The sequence below is a fragment of the Rissa tridactyla genome, chromosome Z, assembly GCF_028500815.1.
Source record: "Rissa tridactyla isolate bRisTri1 chromosome Z, bRisTri1.patW.cur.20221130, whole genome shotgun sequence".
In the NCBI taxonomy this organism is placed as follows: domain Eukaryota; kingdom Metazoa; phylum Chordata; class Aves; order Charadriiformes; family Laridae; genus Rissa; species Rissa tridactyla.
This window is the reverse complement of record NC_071497.1, coordinates 31,927,739-31,944,664: the sequence shown is the minus strand read 5'-3', so window position 1 is coordinate 31,944,664 and position 16,926 is coordinate 31,927,739. Positions and strand designations below refer to the sequence as shown.

Genomic DNA, 16,926 nt, shown 5'->3' with positions numbered 1-16,926 from the left:
AAATGACTTCTGCATGGTTGTACAGATGAGCAGTGTAAAAAAAAAAAAAAAAAAAAAAAAAAAAAAAAAAAGGCAGCATATTTCCAAATTTGTTTTGCAGCTGTTCGTTCCTGTCTGGCCTGTACGGTTAATGTTTCACCATTGTTATTTTTTCTTCTTTTTAATCTGTTTGTAATATATTATACCAAAATAGGTAGGAAACCCTTATGCCTACTACAGCAAGGGTATTTAGAAAAGATCCAGTTGTATGGACTACATTTTTCTAGTCAAGTTGTGGATTACCACTGTAAGGTGCAAGATGCAAGGGTACACTTTCAAAAAATATCCTGGTGAGACAGGAACTGAAGGTGTGGTTGGATGCCGAGTCGCATGCTGACATCTCCCTATGGATTTTCAGAAGATAGTTCTAACACAGAAATGGTTTGCCCTGTTAGCAGAGGACCAGACCTATGATTTTAAATATAGCCTGTCACAGTAGCTAATGCTGTCACAGCTTTCAAACCACATCAGACTGTGTAATCCTGTATGCCACTCGGGTGCTTTTGACAATTCTAGCCTTTGTGGTGTTAGCAGGAAGTGGGATTTGCTGAGAGTGCCTCTGTGTGCTCCAAGTATCTGGAAGCAAATGCTGTCTGAACCCTCTGAAGGCTGTAACTTTGGCAGAACTAGGATTTCTTCCTGTGAATCACACAGCTGCCTAAATTCCCCACTCTGACTTCAGGCTGGTATGTGCTGTACTGAAGATGCAAAGAAGAGTGTGTTGCTTCTCCAAATAGGCTGTTGGACAGTGGACCAAAGAAGGACTATAGCCCATGTGAACAGGAAGAGCTGAACTGATGTCTTGGACGGGAAAGGAAGGGAGTGGTTGGCTGCCGGTGAAGGATAGTAGAAAATATATTGACCTGGGAGGAAAAACATGAGGGAGGGAAAGAAGATGTCTGGCATACACCATGGAAAGAACAGCTGCCCCTGGTAGGGACTGCATCCCAGAAGAACTGTCTGCCTCTACTGACATTTATGTCTTGGTCTTAGCAGAAACTGGAGTTGACAGGTGTGCTTCCACAGTAGACAAAAATAAATGTCCATGAGTGCTTGTATGTGTGATGCAGGAAAACCTCAGGGAGGTCTCTGTGCAGTCTGTTACTTCTCTTCTGCAGGCCTCAGAGAAGAGCAGCTTCTGATGCTCCTCCAGGGAAGCCGTCCAAATTCACAGTCTTAGACACAGAAGTGATCTGAAGTAGGGTGAACGAGATGGTGTTTTCTGAAGAGGTGATGGATTTACTAGAGTAACACTTGCTAATCTTAATGGGAGTTGCAAGTATAAATCATAAACTGATTTGGGTTGGAAGGGACCTTTAAAGATCATATAGTCCCTGCCATGGGCAGAGACATCTTTCAGTAGATTAAGTTGCTCAAAGCCCCATCCAGCCTGACCTAGAACACTTCCAGGGGTGGGGCATCCACACCTTCTCTGGGCAACCTGTTCCAGTCTCTCATCATCCTCATATTAAAAAATGTCTCCCTTATGTCCAATCTGAACCAAACCTCCTTCAATTTAAAACCATTACCCCTTGTGCTGTCACTCCGAAACTTCTACCCTCCATAAATATTTGTCCCTGTACCAAGACTGGTCTGCGTGTTGTGGTGTGTTTATAAATTTGTACCACACATAAGACATTAAAATCCAGATGTAAACTGAACTAAGGGCATTGGCTTACTTTCTGGTGTACCTCTTGACACAGCACTTTGCTTTGTTATACTTAACCACAGACTAAATCACTGACAGTAAGAAATACAAAGTGAGGTTTTTTTCTTTCAGGGGGAAGAGGCAAAAAATGATAAGTACGATACCATATAGAACTTCAGTAAAGGCTAGCTAAAGAAAAATGTGTCATAAAAGTACATTTACAGGACTTAAATACAGATAATAGGGAATGCGTAGGAAATTTGAAGTTCATAGGCTGATCTTGAACAGAATAAATCTGCGAGTGAAGAAATCAAGTGAGCAGAGATCAGAACCAAAATGAAGCAAAATCCCTTTTCTTTTATTATGTAGTTTGGGAGGAGTCAGAAAGACATTCTGTTGATTTCTTGCTTAAGATAATCCCTGCTAAGGAATTAATGCTCTGAGCAGATGGTGCTGTCTCATTTCCAGCAAAAGAACCAAGTGAGATAGTCCATGCAATTATTTTTAATGGCTTGTGTGGTGATCTTCTTAATTTGTGAGAAAATGTTTCATCTTTTGTTAAAGCTGGCTGTGTTCACATGGTGCTTGGCTTTCAGAAATACCGCTCCCTGAGCTGCCAGTGACTTCACTCGTATTACTAGGTGCTTGACACTTCTGCAAATGAGGCCCCAAGCACTTTGTATAAAAGATTAGGATGGGATGAAACACCTATGCAGTTAAGATGCTAAGACTTACTTAACCCATGGGATTTCATGATGAAGGCATATCTATTTACTATGAGGATTGATCACCTGTTAAATATACTAACTCTTTTATTTCCTAAAATTTGTACTACCAATTCAAAAATTATAGATGGGCTTTAGTGGATTTTTTGATTTTGCTTTCAAGCTATTTCAGCCCTAAACTTCTCAGTTTTGGTTTTGAATTAAAACTCCACAGTCTCTTCGTTTGTTGAAATACAGGAGCAGGTAGTGGTAACTTGTTACCCTTATTTGCAGAGATGTTTTAAGACTTAGGATGGGATTTGGCGCTAGCAGTGTCACTTTGCTTTGGGGGAGTTGCATTTTCACACGCACAGTTCTTTGATAGGTAAGTCATTTTGCTCCTCGGGGATGAGAAGGTGCAGCAGAGGGGATCAGAGTAGGATTACAGTGGTCCCTTCTTGCCCTGGCACTTCTGAATTCATGGGCTATGCTGTCTTTTTCCAGATCCCATGATGTTTCCTGACAGCGGTGCTCCAGAGAAACGCTTCCCATGTGAATTCTGTGGCCGATCATTCACAGAAGGCTCTGAGTGGGAACGACACGTGCTGAGACATGGCATGTAAGTTGGCTTACACTCCTTTGCCAAACAGCCAAAGGTAACAGTAGATCTCTGTGCATTCCCCCACCCCATTCCTTACCTCCCAGGAAGCTCTCTGATGAAGGCAAACACAATTCTATGAAGAACAATTCTGTCTATTGCAAGTGTTAGATACAGTCATCAGATGTCCCTGCATGGGAAGTTCCTGTTCGTCCTTTTTAACTCTGCTGCCCAGGTTGGCTGTAGATTGTAGAGTTTAACTGTGATTCTAAAACTTAAGATTGCCCCAAGCTGAAAACCACTTGGCCCAGGATTAACTTTACCTGAGTATTTTGTTGATTTTGCCTGTCAACAGAGCAGTGTAAAAATGGCAGAAAGCTATACGGAATGTTCTAGGAAGGGATTGGGTTTTTCTTCTCCTTTATTGTTATATCTCTTTCGCATGCTTGCAGCTAAACTTGCATAGCAGTGCAGATAATTATGTGCAGAGAAATGTCAAGACCTTCAAGGGAAGTAAAATCAATATGAATGAACTCCTCCTAAAATGTGCATAGTGAAGTTCACTAGTTCATCTTCATAGTGAAGATCTTTGCCTTTCTATAGCAGTTTACACAGTGTGGGATGATATGCATCACAGATAAGAACAGGCATCTTTGGAACAATCATTTTGTGACTTTTGATGAAGATCTCATCAGTAGCAAAGATATCTTTGCTCAACAGAGTTTCTTTGAAGAGTGGATTTCATTCAAGGTTGCTGACATGTGGAAGACATTTGAGTACAATATTGCAGGTTAACTGTGATGTGATGAGAAATTACTTCCTTTACTCTTAATCTTGCCTGCCTAAAAATGAGTACTTGAAGTGTTGCAACCTATGAGAAGTTTTATTGTCATTAACTCTTTGGGGAAAGTACTTTTTTCCTCTGCCTTTGGTGTAGTGCCTTGTAAGTCTTGTTTATAAGGGACTGGGAAAAAGGGAATAAACTCTTGAAAGTCAGAATTGGGGTTCTTCTCTCTCATCTCATATCTGTCCCAGTGTAGAGCAAAGGACAATTTGGTTTCAAAGCTAAAATGTCATGGGTACCACTGGTAGCATCATTCCATGCCTCTCCTCTTGAGTATGAGGGTGGCCATGGTGTGGCTGATTGTGTCTACCTTTTTACAAAGTGATCTGTTTTTCTCCCTCATGTGGTATGCACAGATTGTCTCTGCTGTTCTTTGTATCAACTGTGTGTGTTTCTGTTTTCTGCCACTGGGCTTTCCAGGGCACTGAACGAAAGCAAGCACAGGACCAGTGAGGACAGCCAGCCAAAGGAGGATGTAGAAGAAACCATTAGCACACTGCCAGAAGAAAAAGAAGGCATTGAGAAAATGGTGATGGACTATTCCCACAACAGTGAAACAGCAGTCAGCATGGTAGCTGCTGACAAACCTCTCCAAGACAACTCGGAGGCCAAAAACGAATAAGCATTTGGTGTGATTCTAATCAACGTACTTGAACGTGATGAACGGGGTGGGGTGGGTGGGTGGGGCGGGCAGAAGGAAGAAATAAAGCTGCTTTAGGACTGAATGATCTATTTTCAAAGCACTGGTACCTGTGTGAGTGTGTGTATATTAAAGTTATTTAAGTGATGGAATAAGTGGCTCCATTACATCACTGCATCTTTTCTTCTGGATCTTGACAATGGGAAGTTACATTCATCTCGGACTAATGAAGCAACTCCCCGTATTCCTACATTACACATCGTGCTTTGCAGTGGAGACTTGGATTGATTGTGAATGGAAGCATCGTGAGCATGGAAAAATTAGGGGGATAACTTTTCAACGCACAAATTTGGGTGCGTTTTTCTAGTTTTAATACATAACGCTTTTCCAGACTGAATGCAACTGCTTTAGAAAAGAAAAAAAAAAAAAGAAAAAAAAAAGGAAAACAAAAACAAAACAGAAACTGCTTCGCTTAAAACAGTCACCTGTTTCCTAGTACCTCAGAATTAACCAAGGGAGATCTCTGCATTTGTCAGTACTACCTGTTGTCGTTGTGGTTAAATGTAGAGAGACTGCTGGGCAAGGTGGTGAATGGAGGAAGAAAAAAAGTTTTAAAGAAAGGAAAACAAATTGTGCTTAAAATCCCAGTGTGGGTTTTATTTCTTAAAATACTGTGATTTTTTTAATTATTTTAGTAAAAAAAAAAACAAAAAAAAAGAGAGAGACTTTAATTCTTAGATAACTGTTTGTGAATTGTCATCCTTTATTCCAGGTAAGCTGTTTGTTAGTATTCAGTTATAATTTTAGGATTTGATAGATTTCATGTGACTGATTGTGCAGTTTTGTTTGCCACATGTTTATTTTCTTATCAGCGTGAGGTGTTACAAATACAGCACAATTAAGTTTCTCATGTAAAATGAGTATTTCTTTTCGAGGGGGGGACAGGGAAAGGAGACTAGATCTTGTGAATAGACCATTTTGTTGTTGTTGTTATTGTTAATTTTAAACATGGAAATAACAAAGAAGTTTTAACTTTTTTTTAAAAAACTAAAGAACCAAACTTACGGCACAGCTATGCAGCTCGCGGGCCAAACACATAGGTCCTCATAACCTTTCCGTTGCTTGTCATATTAACATCTATCAGTCTCACACCAGTAACTTTTCGTTAAGATTGGCTGCCTTTTTTTCTTCCGTCTGCGGTGTGCATGTTTTCTTTTTGTTTTGGTGTGGTGGGAGGGAGGGGTGTCTGTTAACACATCTTTTTGCAAGCGGAGGTGAAATAGTTACATACGACATTGAGCCTGGAGAACTACTTTTACTCGATTCAAGGTGGAGTTGCTAAGTTTTTCCCCTCCTCCTTAGCTTTTAGCTTGAGGGGGGCAGCGTAGAATGAATAGAACCTGCATACCTAAGTGGCTGATCCTGCAGTATTTCTTGGGTGGGAAGCCTACCAAACCTAACGGGAATTTTGCCTGAGCAATGAATACAGGATCTGGTGCCTGTGGTATGTTCTGATTGTGAACAAAAAAAAAAAAAAAAAAAGTTTCTTTCCAAAAAGTAGAAAGTACTTGACTGAAACCTAGTTTTAGAAATGCATGTGTCTTTGTTTGTTTTTTTTGTTTTTGGGGGGGATCTGTGGGAGGGGGAGGGGGGTAAATAGGAAGCTGCTGAGGAAACGGGGTCCTAGAAAGCTTCACATAAAATTGATGGCAAAAATGTTGCATTTGTGGAATAAGTGCTACTTGAGAAGCATGGTGTTTTGCTTTTGGGGATTCATCAATTGTGTGTTAGGGGGATTCTTTTGAATTTTTTGTTGTTTTTTTTGTTTTGTTTTGTTTTTTGAAATAGGGAGGGAACGTCATGGAAAAACACATTGGAGGGACAAGTATAAATACACATTTCATGTCTGTATTTGTTTTTTAATTGGCCTCATTTCAAATGTATTTAAACAGTTCCATACCTGGATTGGGTGTTTGTAATGGTTACCAAAAATGAAAAAGAAAAAAAAAAATGAAATAATGATTGTGACATGCTTTTATCACTACTTTATTTTTCAAATAACATGTAAATATTGTAATCCATTGGATTTTGTTTTGCTAACCTGTTAATAAAAAATACGGGACCATTATCCTTTTAACAAGCCTAGAATGTCATATTTTTTTTTCCTTTTTTTCTTTTCCCAAAAATGTATACCTGATATATTGTGGACACACATTTTAGATGCATTATTATGATTCTGTTGACTGTAATGACATAGAATTGAAAATAACATTTTTTTCATTGTTTAATTTATACAGAGGACTTTTTCAGAGTTTGACAGAAGGAAATAATAGCAAAATGCTAACCCATTGGCTTCAGCACTCGGTATTTCCTGATTTTAAAATTACTGCTTACTGATGGGGGATAGGAAGGGGATACTGAACTGTTGCACTGACGGGTTTGTTTTTTTTTTAAAAAAAAAAAACAATGAAAATTAATAAAAACTTTTTAAGAGTCTGTGCTTGTGTGTGTGTGTGTAGTTTTGTCTTGGCTACTCTGCTGATAGGTCTGTACAAGTGACCAGTGCTGCACTTGGCAGCTCTGGGAGGGAGCGATGTACCCTTATCCCCCCTCTGCACCCTTTCCTCCTTTCACAGGGAATTTTGGATTTACAGGCTTGTGGGGGGCAGGGGGCTGTGTGACTTCCCCTAGCTCTCAGGGTCTCGGGTCTACCACATCCCCAAAGGATGCGTTAAATATCCACCAGCCCAACAGCCATTAGAGGTCAAGGGCTTACTGCCAAGGTCTGCTGGCTCCTTCTGACACCAAACATAGAAATGAAGGAATTTTGCAGGCTGCCTTGAAAGATCAAAATAGGTGGAGACAGGCTGGCATTTGGATTATCACCTCAGTCTCTTCATGAGTGGGGATGCTGTATGCTCCAGTATCTGATGATATACTGGATCCAGCATTGAGACTGTGCTAAATCAGAGTTGAATATACACCCAGTAAGATGGAGGAGGCGGCATTATTTATTTGTCTTTCTCCATTGAAAACTTAACATGTTGCTTGTGGTATTGTCTTGGAATCTTTCTATGATAAATACAGGTTTTTAAATGCCCATTTAGAAGATGTCAGAGGTTTTTATCTGGCTATGCTTTAATCAGATCTTGCTTCTGGTTTAAGTAGCTTTTTGATTGTACTGGAACTGTATTGTACGATAGAGTCATAGAATTGGTTAGGTTGGAAAAGACCTTTACGATCATCAAGTCCAACTGTTAACCTAACGCTGCCAAGTCCACCACTAAACCATGTCCCTAAGCACCACATCTGTTAAACAGTATGAAAGCTTTGATCACCTGATAGCTTTACATGCTTCCACCTTTCTCCCTATGAGTCAGAATATTTCTCTGTTAAAATACTTATTTCATTATCCCATGTTTACAGATTAAAAAAAAAAAAAAGGATGTGGTTTAAGTTGCAAGATGTTGCCTTTTTTCAGTGGTCTCTGGAAACATTTCTCCATAGAGTGGTTTTGGTTGGACGGGACCTTTAAAGGTCACCTAGTCCAATCCCCCTGCACTGAGCAGGGACATCTTCAACTAGATCAGGTTGCTCAGAGCCCCGTCCAACCTGACCTTGAATGTTTCCAGGGATGGGGCAGCTACCACCTCTCTGGGCAACCTGGGACAGTGTTTCACCACCCTTAGCGTAAACATTTCTTCCTTCTACCTAGTCGAAATCTTCCCTCTTTGAGTTTAAAGCCATTACACCTTGTCCAGTTGCAATAGGCCCTGCTAAAAAGTTTGTCCCCCTGAGGGAGACCTACAAATAATTTGCATGTTGTATGTTCTCGCCCAGAGCTGACCTGCGCTTCCACCAATTTAAAAAGAGAAAGGGTGGCTCAGTGGAGTGTCACTAACAAGAACGACATAACCGATGTAACGAAAGACCTTGGGATGATTTCTAGAGTATTACAGTTACATTAGCCCGTTCACCTTGGTGGCAGGATTGTGTGAGTTTGAAACAAAGCCCTTGATCTTCCCAGTGTTGTGCTTCTGGCTGAATGTGACTGAATCGCCTGCCTTGAGATTCCTGTACTGAATTGAAATAGAATAAGGGGGCGGGAGGAAAGAGGCAAAGGAAAGAGTTACTAACACGATCGTTTCCTCACATTGCTTCTCTGCCTTGTTGGACAATTCCCTTTCTCGTAACTGGGAGCCTGGGGCTTCACAGGGAGCATTTGTACCGTGGGACGACTGGTCCTCTGCACACACTGTACTCCCAGGCTCATTGTCATTCCTTTTCTTAAGAAGTCTGGGTAAATGTTTGCCACATTATTGCTGGCTGGCTGCTGGCGTTTTCTTTTGGTCTAGAGGTACAGTGCCTGAATGCTCTCCATGCAGAGATCTTGCCTTCGTATTCACACCGGTGCAAAGGCTTTGCAGGAGTTGCTATGGGAAGGGAGACCGCTGTCTCCCGCCCTTGCAAACACACCGCCTGCCTGGAGAAGGGTGGAGCAGTTGAGGTTACCCTGTGACTCAGGGACCAACACTGAGGATTGGCAGGGTCACGGTAAGTAAGAATTGTAGGTCCGGAACTGTAGGGTTTCCAGCGGAAAGTCCACTCTTTGCAATGTGAAACACTGATACTCGTGGCCCGGTTATCTTGGAAACTGGTGGCACAAGGAAAATTTCGTGTGAAATTAAACAGCAAAAGTCAGTCTCCTGGCTTCAAGAAAATATCTAAACACAATTGCAGATGTTCAGCACTTTTCAAGGAAAATTTCCCCACGTTTCTCCAACCTTCCTCACCCTGAAGTCTTTTTTCAATATTTTTCTGATAACATAGGGCTTTTCCACCATGAAAGCCAGCTCTCTGGCTCCAAAGCAGCAGGGTTACTGAATAGGAAATGATTCTGATTAAGAAGATTTTGGAAAAGGGAATGGTTTAGTCCAAGATAGGCTCAAGGTGTTGGAGAAACATTTCTTTGTTTGCAGCATGGTTAATTCCACTCCCCCTCCACAATAACCACTGCTGGAAGCAGGGATTTCAGTTTGAGCAGTCTGAAGCACAAAGTTTAGCCTTGAGGGCTACAGTCCTTCCAGGATGCAGCTTGTAAAACTTCTACTGTCTTCTCATCTGTCACGTACCAAACTGTCATCAGATAAACGGATGGATGCAAAGACCCTGTAAACCAAAGGTGGGGAATGGATGGTGTAAGTCAAAGAACAGGCATCCTGGCCAAAGTCTTGGTAAAGAAGGCTGATGTCTATTTGGATCAACTGATGTTTGGAGACCCTGGCATTGTCTTTCCTGCTGCATTTGCAGTAACTTATCTGTGTGGAAATACAATGCGTATTTTGCAAGAGCAGAGGGAGAGAAGGAAGCCTGATTCATCAGACGTGCAGGATGTATGCATGTGTGTCTATGAAGGGAGAAGACATTCAGGTAGAACAACCGGATAGCTTTTCTACTGGGACAGTGGTGCAGCGCTGGGGCAGGTCAGCCCATGAGCATAGAATATTTTCACTGTTTGTGGTTCTTTTGGATTCATACAGACAAAACTATGACTGCCTTAGTCTAGCATCAGCAATAATCCTATTTTTGGGAAGAGGTTGAACCAGAGACCTTCAGAACTCCCTCCCAGGCCCATTTCCTATTTCATTTTCCTATTTTCCTATTTCTTCAGTGTTCACTTAACCTTTGATTTCTCCAGCTTGTCTCTGACTTTTTGCAAGCCCATGTTTTTGGTGAAGTGTGAACTACTTTAAGGACATGCTCACTGACTCATAGATTCTCCTCTGACCAGCATTTCTGTCTATCCTACGTCCAATCATTTTTAACCAAAAGGCATGCCCTTCCATCTAAATGTAGGGTCCGTGACATATAAGGTACCTAGGGCAATAATGTCTCAGCAAGATCAAAGCAAATTTTATCAGACTTCCTCTATGCGTTTATATGCCTCATTATCAGGGCACAGCACCAAACAGCTCCTAGATGTAGAAAATGGCATCATGCAGGAGAAGATATCTGTCTGTATCTCCGCATTTCATCTTGGCCCAAACTATTTACTTAGTTCTGACTTGAATCCTATAGTTCCTTTTCTCCAGCATCCCCACAATATGCTACAAATCAAGTGAAATACCCAACAAAATGGTGTCAGCGTGGTGGGGTTTTGTTTTTGATTTGCTTTTGTGATTGAGCCAGTATTCTCACTTGTTACAACTGGAGGAATTCAATCCAAAGTTCTGTCAACTTGGAAAAAAATGAGGAAAACAGCATGAAAAATAAGTAAAATAAAATAACTTCTGATGCAATGCACTCCATTGCATAGCAACAGATGGAGTGTGCAGCTAAGTGTCAGGTAGCACTGCTGGCTTTTCTTGTGCTGCGTTTGAGATCTGTTTTGTTCTAGTGGAATGTGGGAACTGATCAGACCAGGTCTGTTCTCTGCCTAGTTCAGTGTCTTGACTCCTGAAGGAAAAAGCAGGAAATCCCATGGTGAGCAGGTTGGGAATAATCTGTCCCTAATGAAAGTCTCATCTTAATCCGTTTTGACAATAGCTTTATGCACAGAAGCAGAATGAGTCCTACCTCTTTCACATTCACTTTATATTATAGTAATATACTTTTGCTACCAATTCCATTCGAAATTTTACTGAACTCTTGGTTTCTCTGATGAAAACTGACAGGTGAAACATTTTAAGTTAAAAAAAAAAGTTATTTTATTATCCTAAAAAGGAATGCTTCCTAAAATTAGTTGTGTGATCTCTACTATTCCTATGCTGTTCATAAACTGCATTTTTCATGTACATAAAATAATCCGTCAAGAATTACAATTGATTCATTTCAGCTAGGATGCTTAGGAAACAATGAAGTCAGCTGCTGGGATGAGAAGAGATGTGCTTCTCTTCTTCTCAAATAATTTGCCTCTTTGAATAGTAAGTGTAAAAGCAAATATGCCTCAGCTTGATTCTTGAATTCTCTATTGAGTTTACACTTCCATTAATGAAGAGCTTAGCTCAATCTAGCCAACTGTACATGCATGACTTCCAAATCTAAGTGAAATGTGTCTCTTTGCAGCTGTTGTGTTGTGCTCTCAGTAGTGTTTAAAGAGAGAAGTATATTTACCATCTATGCCTCAAATTAATTTAGCTTGTGTTGAAAATGTTGGACTGAAATTTTAACTTTTTTCTGCAACTGAAGGAAATCATATTAAGCTACTGGGCCAAATGATGCTTCAAGTCTTTGTGGAATCATTTAGACTGAAGTCACCAAAGACTTCTAGCAGAGATGCTGTAGTAAAAGGAGTGGTAGTTTTGGTCTGTATGAACCAGTAGATAATTAGAAGGCAAGCTCCGTAAAGCAAGGAGTCTTTGATGTGTTATTTCCAGAGAAAATGTTTTCCTCTGCTTAGACTCTTCAGGACCTCAGGTATGTGATTGATGAAACCACATGATTTAAGTAAAAATAGTCATTCAGAAGTAGAAAGGGTTTGGTTTCTCATAGGAAAATAAATATACTAAAAGAATGTTGCCTGCAGAAAGGAATAAGGTCTTTGAGCCATCTTGCTGCAGCTGCACGGTATTTCTTGCTATTACTATAGGAACATCCTCCAGGAAAACAGGTTAGAAAGTGAAGTTTGCTTACCCTGTTCTTCAGCTGCTCCTGTATCACTCTTTCACCTTCATTTGCAGGATGTCTCCTAGTAGACATAGGGAGAGGACAACAAACTTTGGCCATGCTGGAGCTGGTAGGAGTTTGGGCTGTGGTATTTAGGAGGCTGAGAACATTATTGTGGTTGCTGGTGCCAGAGGAAGCCCAGGCTCATGTTCATGCATGACTGAGACTACACAGACAGCGTCCCTGCCTGGAAGGGAGGAGCATAGAGCAAAGCAAGAACACAGAGTTGTCTGCTAGGCTTCGGTTGGGACCATCTGGTGATCAAAAGAGTATCTTTGTGCTTGCCTTCATCAGTCTTTATAGTCTGTTCTGGAGGGGAGGTGTAAACAGGACGTGTGCTTTTTCGTCTCAGTTGCGGAAGAAAGCTTTTTTTGGGTGAATGAATTTAAACATGACTGATCCTTCTCTGAGGAATTGGTTGGTCTTCTGTCCTATCCACCAAAAGCAGGAAGGACAGGCAATCAGATGTAGATATCATATCCTGTGTAATTAACTCAACTAACAGCAGCAGCAAAAGTGTAATTATATTCTTATAATCACATTAAATGTATGTTGTTGTTTAATCCATTTAACATGTGTTTAGCAATTAGGACTTCATTCTGCAGGGAATCATGTTGTAACTTAGATTTCTTTCCGTGTAATTTAAAGATGACAAGGAGATGCTCTTTTCGCACTAGTTTATATCAAATGGGTGTTGTGCCTGCCTGAGTGGGCTGTTAGAGTAAGATGGAGAAGAGAAATAAGGGATAAGTCTCTCCAAACCAAAATGTTGGCTTTGCCACCATTTTGCATGGTGGCAAAAGTAAGAAAATGTTACTTCCTTGGCAGCCTCCTTGCCTTTCAACATTCATAATGGCAGCATGGGACTTTTAAAAGCCTCGGGGGGACTGTTGGCATCCTTTGGCGTCTGTGTGGTCTTGAAAACCTCTGAAAATCATGCTTTCTGTTGGAGGAGGTATGAGTTCAGGATTTAATATTGATTGAAGTTCATATTGCAGGTGTGCTGGTGACCAATGGCTTTTCCTGGCACTTCTTTCTGATTGCAGACATGGAAGAGTTGCTTTTCGTGGGGAGTCTCCATTCACCTGGAGCAGAGGACTTCGGTCATCTGCTGCAGATGTTTCGGTCTTTGCCTGGGAAAAAAAAGAAGTAGACCTCCTCCTCAGTGTCATCCTGGAGAGCAAACTCTGTGATTTCACACTCTGCATTCAAGTAGAAGCATGATCAGGTACCACCATCAGTCAGCAATGGGAAAGGTCTGTGCTCACAGGTGGTTAATCTGTTCAGGGAAGACGTGATAATTTTTATTTTCATGCAAAGGGAGAGCATTGAATAAGATGAGCCTCCAAGATTTCTCAATTAAAATGTTCACATTCAGTTTCAGAGAGCTCCATCCTGCTACAAACACTAGCAAAGCCTGTAAATGAAATGGCAAGGGTGTAATACAGATGAGCTGTTTTCCAGCATTCAGGTGAGTTTCTGCTTTATGAGAGTTTACTGACTGATTCTGCGTTTTAGTGATACTTTCTGCAAGTAACAAAAACTCCATTTCATGGTTGGTTCTTATGCACATGTAGGTGGTTTGCCTTTTTATCAAGATAACCTGAGTATCTCAAAAGCGGCCATTATGCTTATATTTTCCAGATGTCTACTGTCATCTGAAAGCTACTGATGGAAAAGAGAAAACACAAAACCAGACAGTCACGGTACAAGCTCACTTCCTAATATTTCTGTCCATGGGGTTATCTGTAACTGCCATTCATGCTGACGTAGAGCTTTTCCTCACAGACCTCCAAACAGAAAATGAAGGGAGATAAAATGCAAGTATTTCTTCTTTTCAGCACTGAGGTGTCTGATCTCTTGGAGCTGGAGCTGGGTGTAAGCTATCCTCTCAGATCCAAATTGCGCATAAGCTTTGGAGAAGCCAGGAGCTGAATACTGCCCAGTCCCCACGGTAGGTCAGACTGAAATCTTACTTACAGCATGTCTGAATCCTGATCAAAATGTTGTGGCTCAGATCCATCTCTAATCTGAACATGTAAATTGATGGTTTCTAAATAACGTCTCTGTGCAGCTGTTTCATTGCTGGACTGCCTTGTTCTGTACAGTGTTTTCCAGACATTTTTAGCTGTCTGTGAGCAGTGAGGAATCTTGTTTGCTTCTTCAACAGCAGGTTTCTAGCACAGCTTTAGTTAGTTCTGATTGTGTCCAATTTCAGGCTGGGATTTCTTTCTTTTAAAGGTAGTGATAGTCCTCTCTTGACTAACTTTCCTGTGTCATGAATAACATTCGCTGAATCTAAAATATTTAGACTTTGAGTCCTCTCAAAGCAGGAAGAGTTGCACAAACTTGCATTCACAATTCCTAAACCTTAATTCCTGTTTATATTCCATTGACAGAGAAGGGCTTAAAACTATTTATAAACGTCTCCTGTCACCATTTCAAGGTCCCCTTCTTGGAGGATCCATAGCACTAGGAAGGGTTCTGTTGTTAATGAAATATTTCAATTATTTTCATTCTAATGTTTCTTTTCAATAATGGTAGTCATAATATGAGCAAAAGCCTGCTAGTATTTCATGCTAGTATCCTTCATCACAAATGCTCTCTCAAAGAGAGTAATTTATAGTTAGAGGATGGAATAAAAAATGGAACAAGACACTAATCTTTTTGTACATGACAATAGCATAAAGAATTCATGTCACACAAGTATTTTTTGTAATGCTTGCTGTAGTATGAACAGAGCACAAACCTTCACTAAAAACACTTACCATCTAAGGGACAAAGAAGTTGTGGCTTACTGTTAGAGCAGAAGAAGGTTTTAATATCTCCATTTGCTAGATAAAGAACTGGTGTACGTAGGAAGTAAAGGACATTTTGTTGTCTTGGAGAAGTCTATCATAACCAGAAAATAAATTATAGTAAGTTGTGCCCTTGTCCATGGCTTTACCCTGAAGACCTTCCCTTCTCTTTTACCAGAATAAGAATGTAAAACCAGAATGGACTGTGTGCATCATGGAGCTGGGTCCTGCCAAAATAAGCTAACAATAAAACTGGTTCAGCCCTGATAAAAGCACTGAACTTCTTCTCCTGTGCATAGAAGGACACTAAACTCACCTCAGAACTAAGCAACAATTTCCAGGCCAAGAATAACACCCCCTGAACAAAGAATATGGTTCTGACATGCAGTGTCATAGGGTAAAAAGATGCATTTTTATACAACAACTTTCAAGAGATGCTCAGGTCCAGGAGAGAGGAGAAATACGTTCCTTCCACAAACTCTTTGTTTCCTTTAAGCAGGTTTGTATATTGTCCAAACTCTTGGTAAGAACACAAATGAGTTACTTTACAGGTTAGATGATATCAGGATTGCTGGTACTCTTGTTCATGGTTATTGAAGACATGAATCAGTTTTCAGGGGTTAGGAGTGTATTGGATTTATGTGCTAAGCTTTTGATAGAGGAGGGGAGAGGGGTTATAGGGGTGGCTTCTGTGAGAAGACAGGAGAAGCTGTCCCCATGTCAGACAGACCCGGTTCCAGGACGGACCCACCATGGGCCAAAGCTGAGCCTGTCAGCGATGTTGGTAGCACCTCTGTGATAACATATTTAAGAAAGGGTAAGAAATGTTGTGCAACGGCAGCTGTGAGAAAGGAATGAGAAAATGTGAGAGAAACAGCACTACAGACACCAAGGTCAGTGAAGAAGGACGGGGAGGAGGTACTCCAGACTGTGGAGCAGAGATTCCCCTGCAGCCTGTGGTGAAGACCATGGTGATGCAGGTTGCGCCCCAGCAGCCCTTGGAGGACCCCATGCCAGAGCAGGTGGATGTTCCCTGAAAGAAGCTGCAGCCCATGGAGAGCCCATGCTGGAGTTCCTGGCAGGAAAGGAGGTCCAGGGAGAGGAGGTTTTATGGCAGGACCTATGATCCACACTGGAGCAGTTTCTCCTTGAAGGACTGCAGCCTATGGGAAGGACCCACGCTGGAGAAGTTCATGATGACTGTCTCCCATGGCTGGGACCCACACTGGAGTAGGGGAAGAGCATGATGAGGAAGGAGCAGCAGAGACAACGTGTTCTGGCCACAATCCCCATTCCCTGTCCCCCTGCACTGCTCAAGGGGAGTGAAGTGGAGCCTGAGAGAAGGGAGGGATTGGGGGGGGGGGAGGTGGTTTTAGTTTTGTTCTTGTTTCTCATTATCCTACTGTGTTTGATTGGGAAGAAATCAAATTAGTTTCTTCAAGCTGAGTCTGTTTTGCCCATGATGGTAAGTGGTAAGTGATCTCACTGTCCTTTTCTCAACCCTTGAGCTTTTTGTTATATTTTGTTCCCCTGTACTGTTGAGGAGAGGGAGCGATGGAGCAGCTTGTTGGCATCTGGCAGCCAGCAAAGGTCAGATATCCATCTCTTGGTCCACAAATTGCTCACATTTAAGTCTGTACTCTTGGTAAGTGCACAGGTATAGTTACATCAAGAGGGAAAATGCTTTAAGTTAAATATTTGCTTTTGCATAAACCGTGAAAGGCATACAATTTTTTTATTTTTTGTATGACGTATCTTTAAAACTGGTGGGGTACCATAAATTGAAATTTACTATCAAGATGAGTAAAAATGCAATCAAATACAGTCAAAGAATTTAGGCAAAATTAGTGAGTGGAAATCCTTTTTCATGAGGGGGAACAGATCTGTACCTCCTTAGAGTCTGTTAAATGACACTTCTGAGGACAGGGAGGTTTTTCTACCCACTCTGGTGAGAAGAAACTATGCACCTGTGTGTCTGGGGCTCTCTCTT

The 16,926-nt window shown here is 41.2% G+C and overlaps 1 protein-coding gene across 6 annotated transcripts in view; it reads left to right on the top strand.

The window, feature by feature from the left end:
• Positions 1–4,498, top strand: part of ZNF462 (zinc finger protein 462) — a 90,709-nt gene extending 86,211 nt beyond the window's left edge. For all 6 annotated transcript variants that reach the window (XM_054185355.1, XM_054185360.1, XM_054185359.1 and 3 more), the window contains 2 exons: positions 2,896–3,010; positions 4,254–4,498. In XM_054185355.1, coding sequence (XP_054041330.1) covers positions 2,896–3,010; positions 4,254–4,455 — 317 coding nt within the window. In that variant the 3' untranslated portion in view covers positions 4,456–4,498. The remainder of the gene's footprint in view (positions 1–2,895; positions 3,011–4,253) is intronic.
• The last annotated feature ends 12,428 nt before the right edge of the window (positions 4,499–16,926 follow it).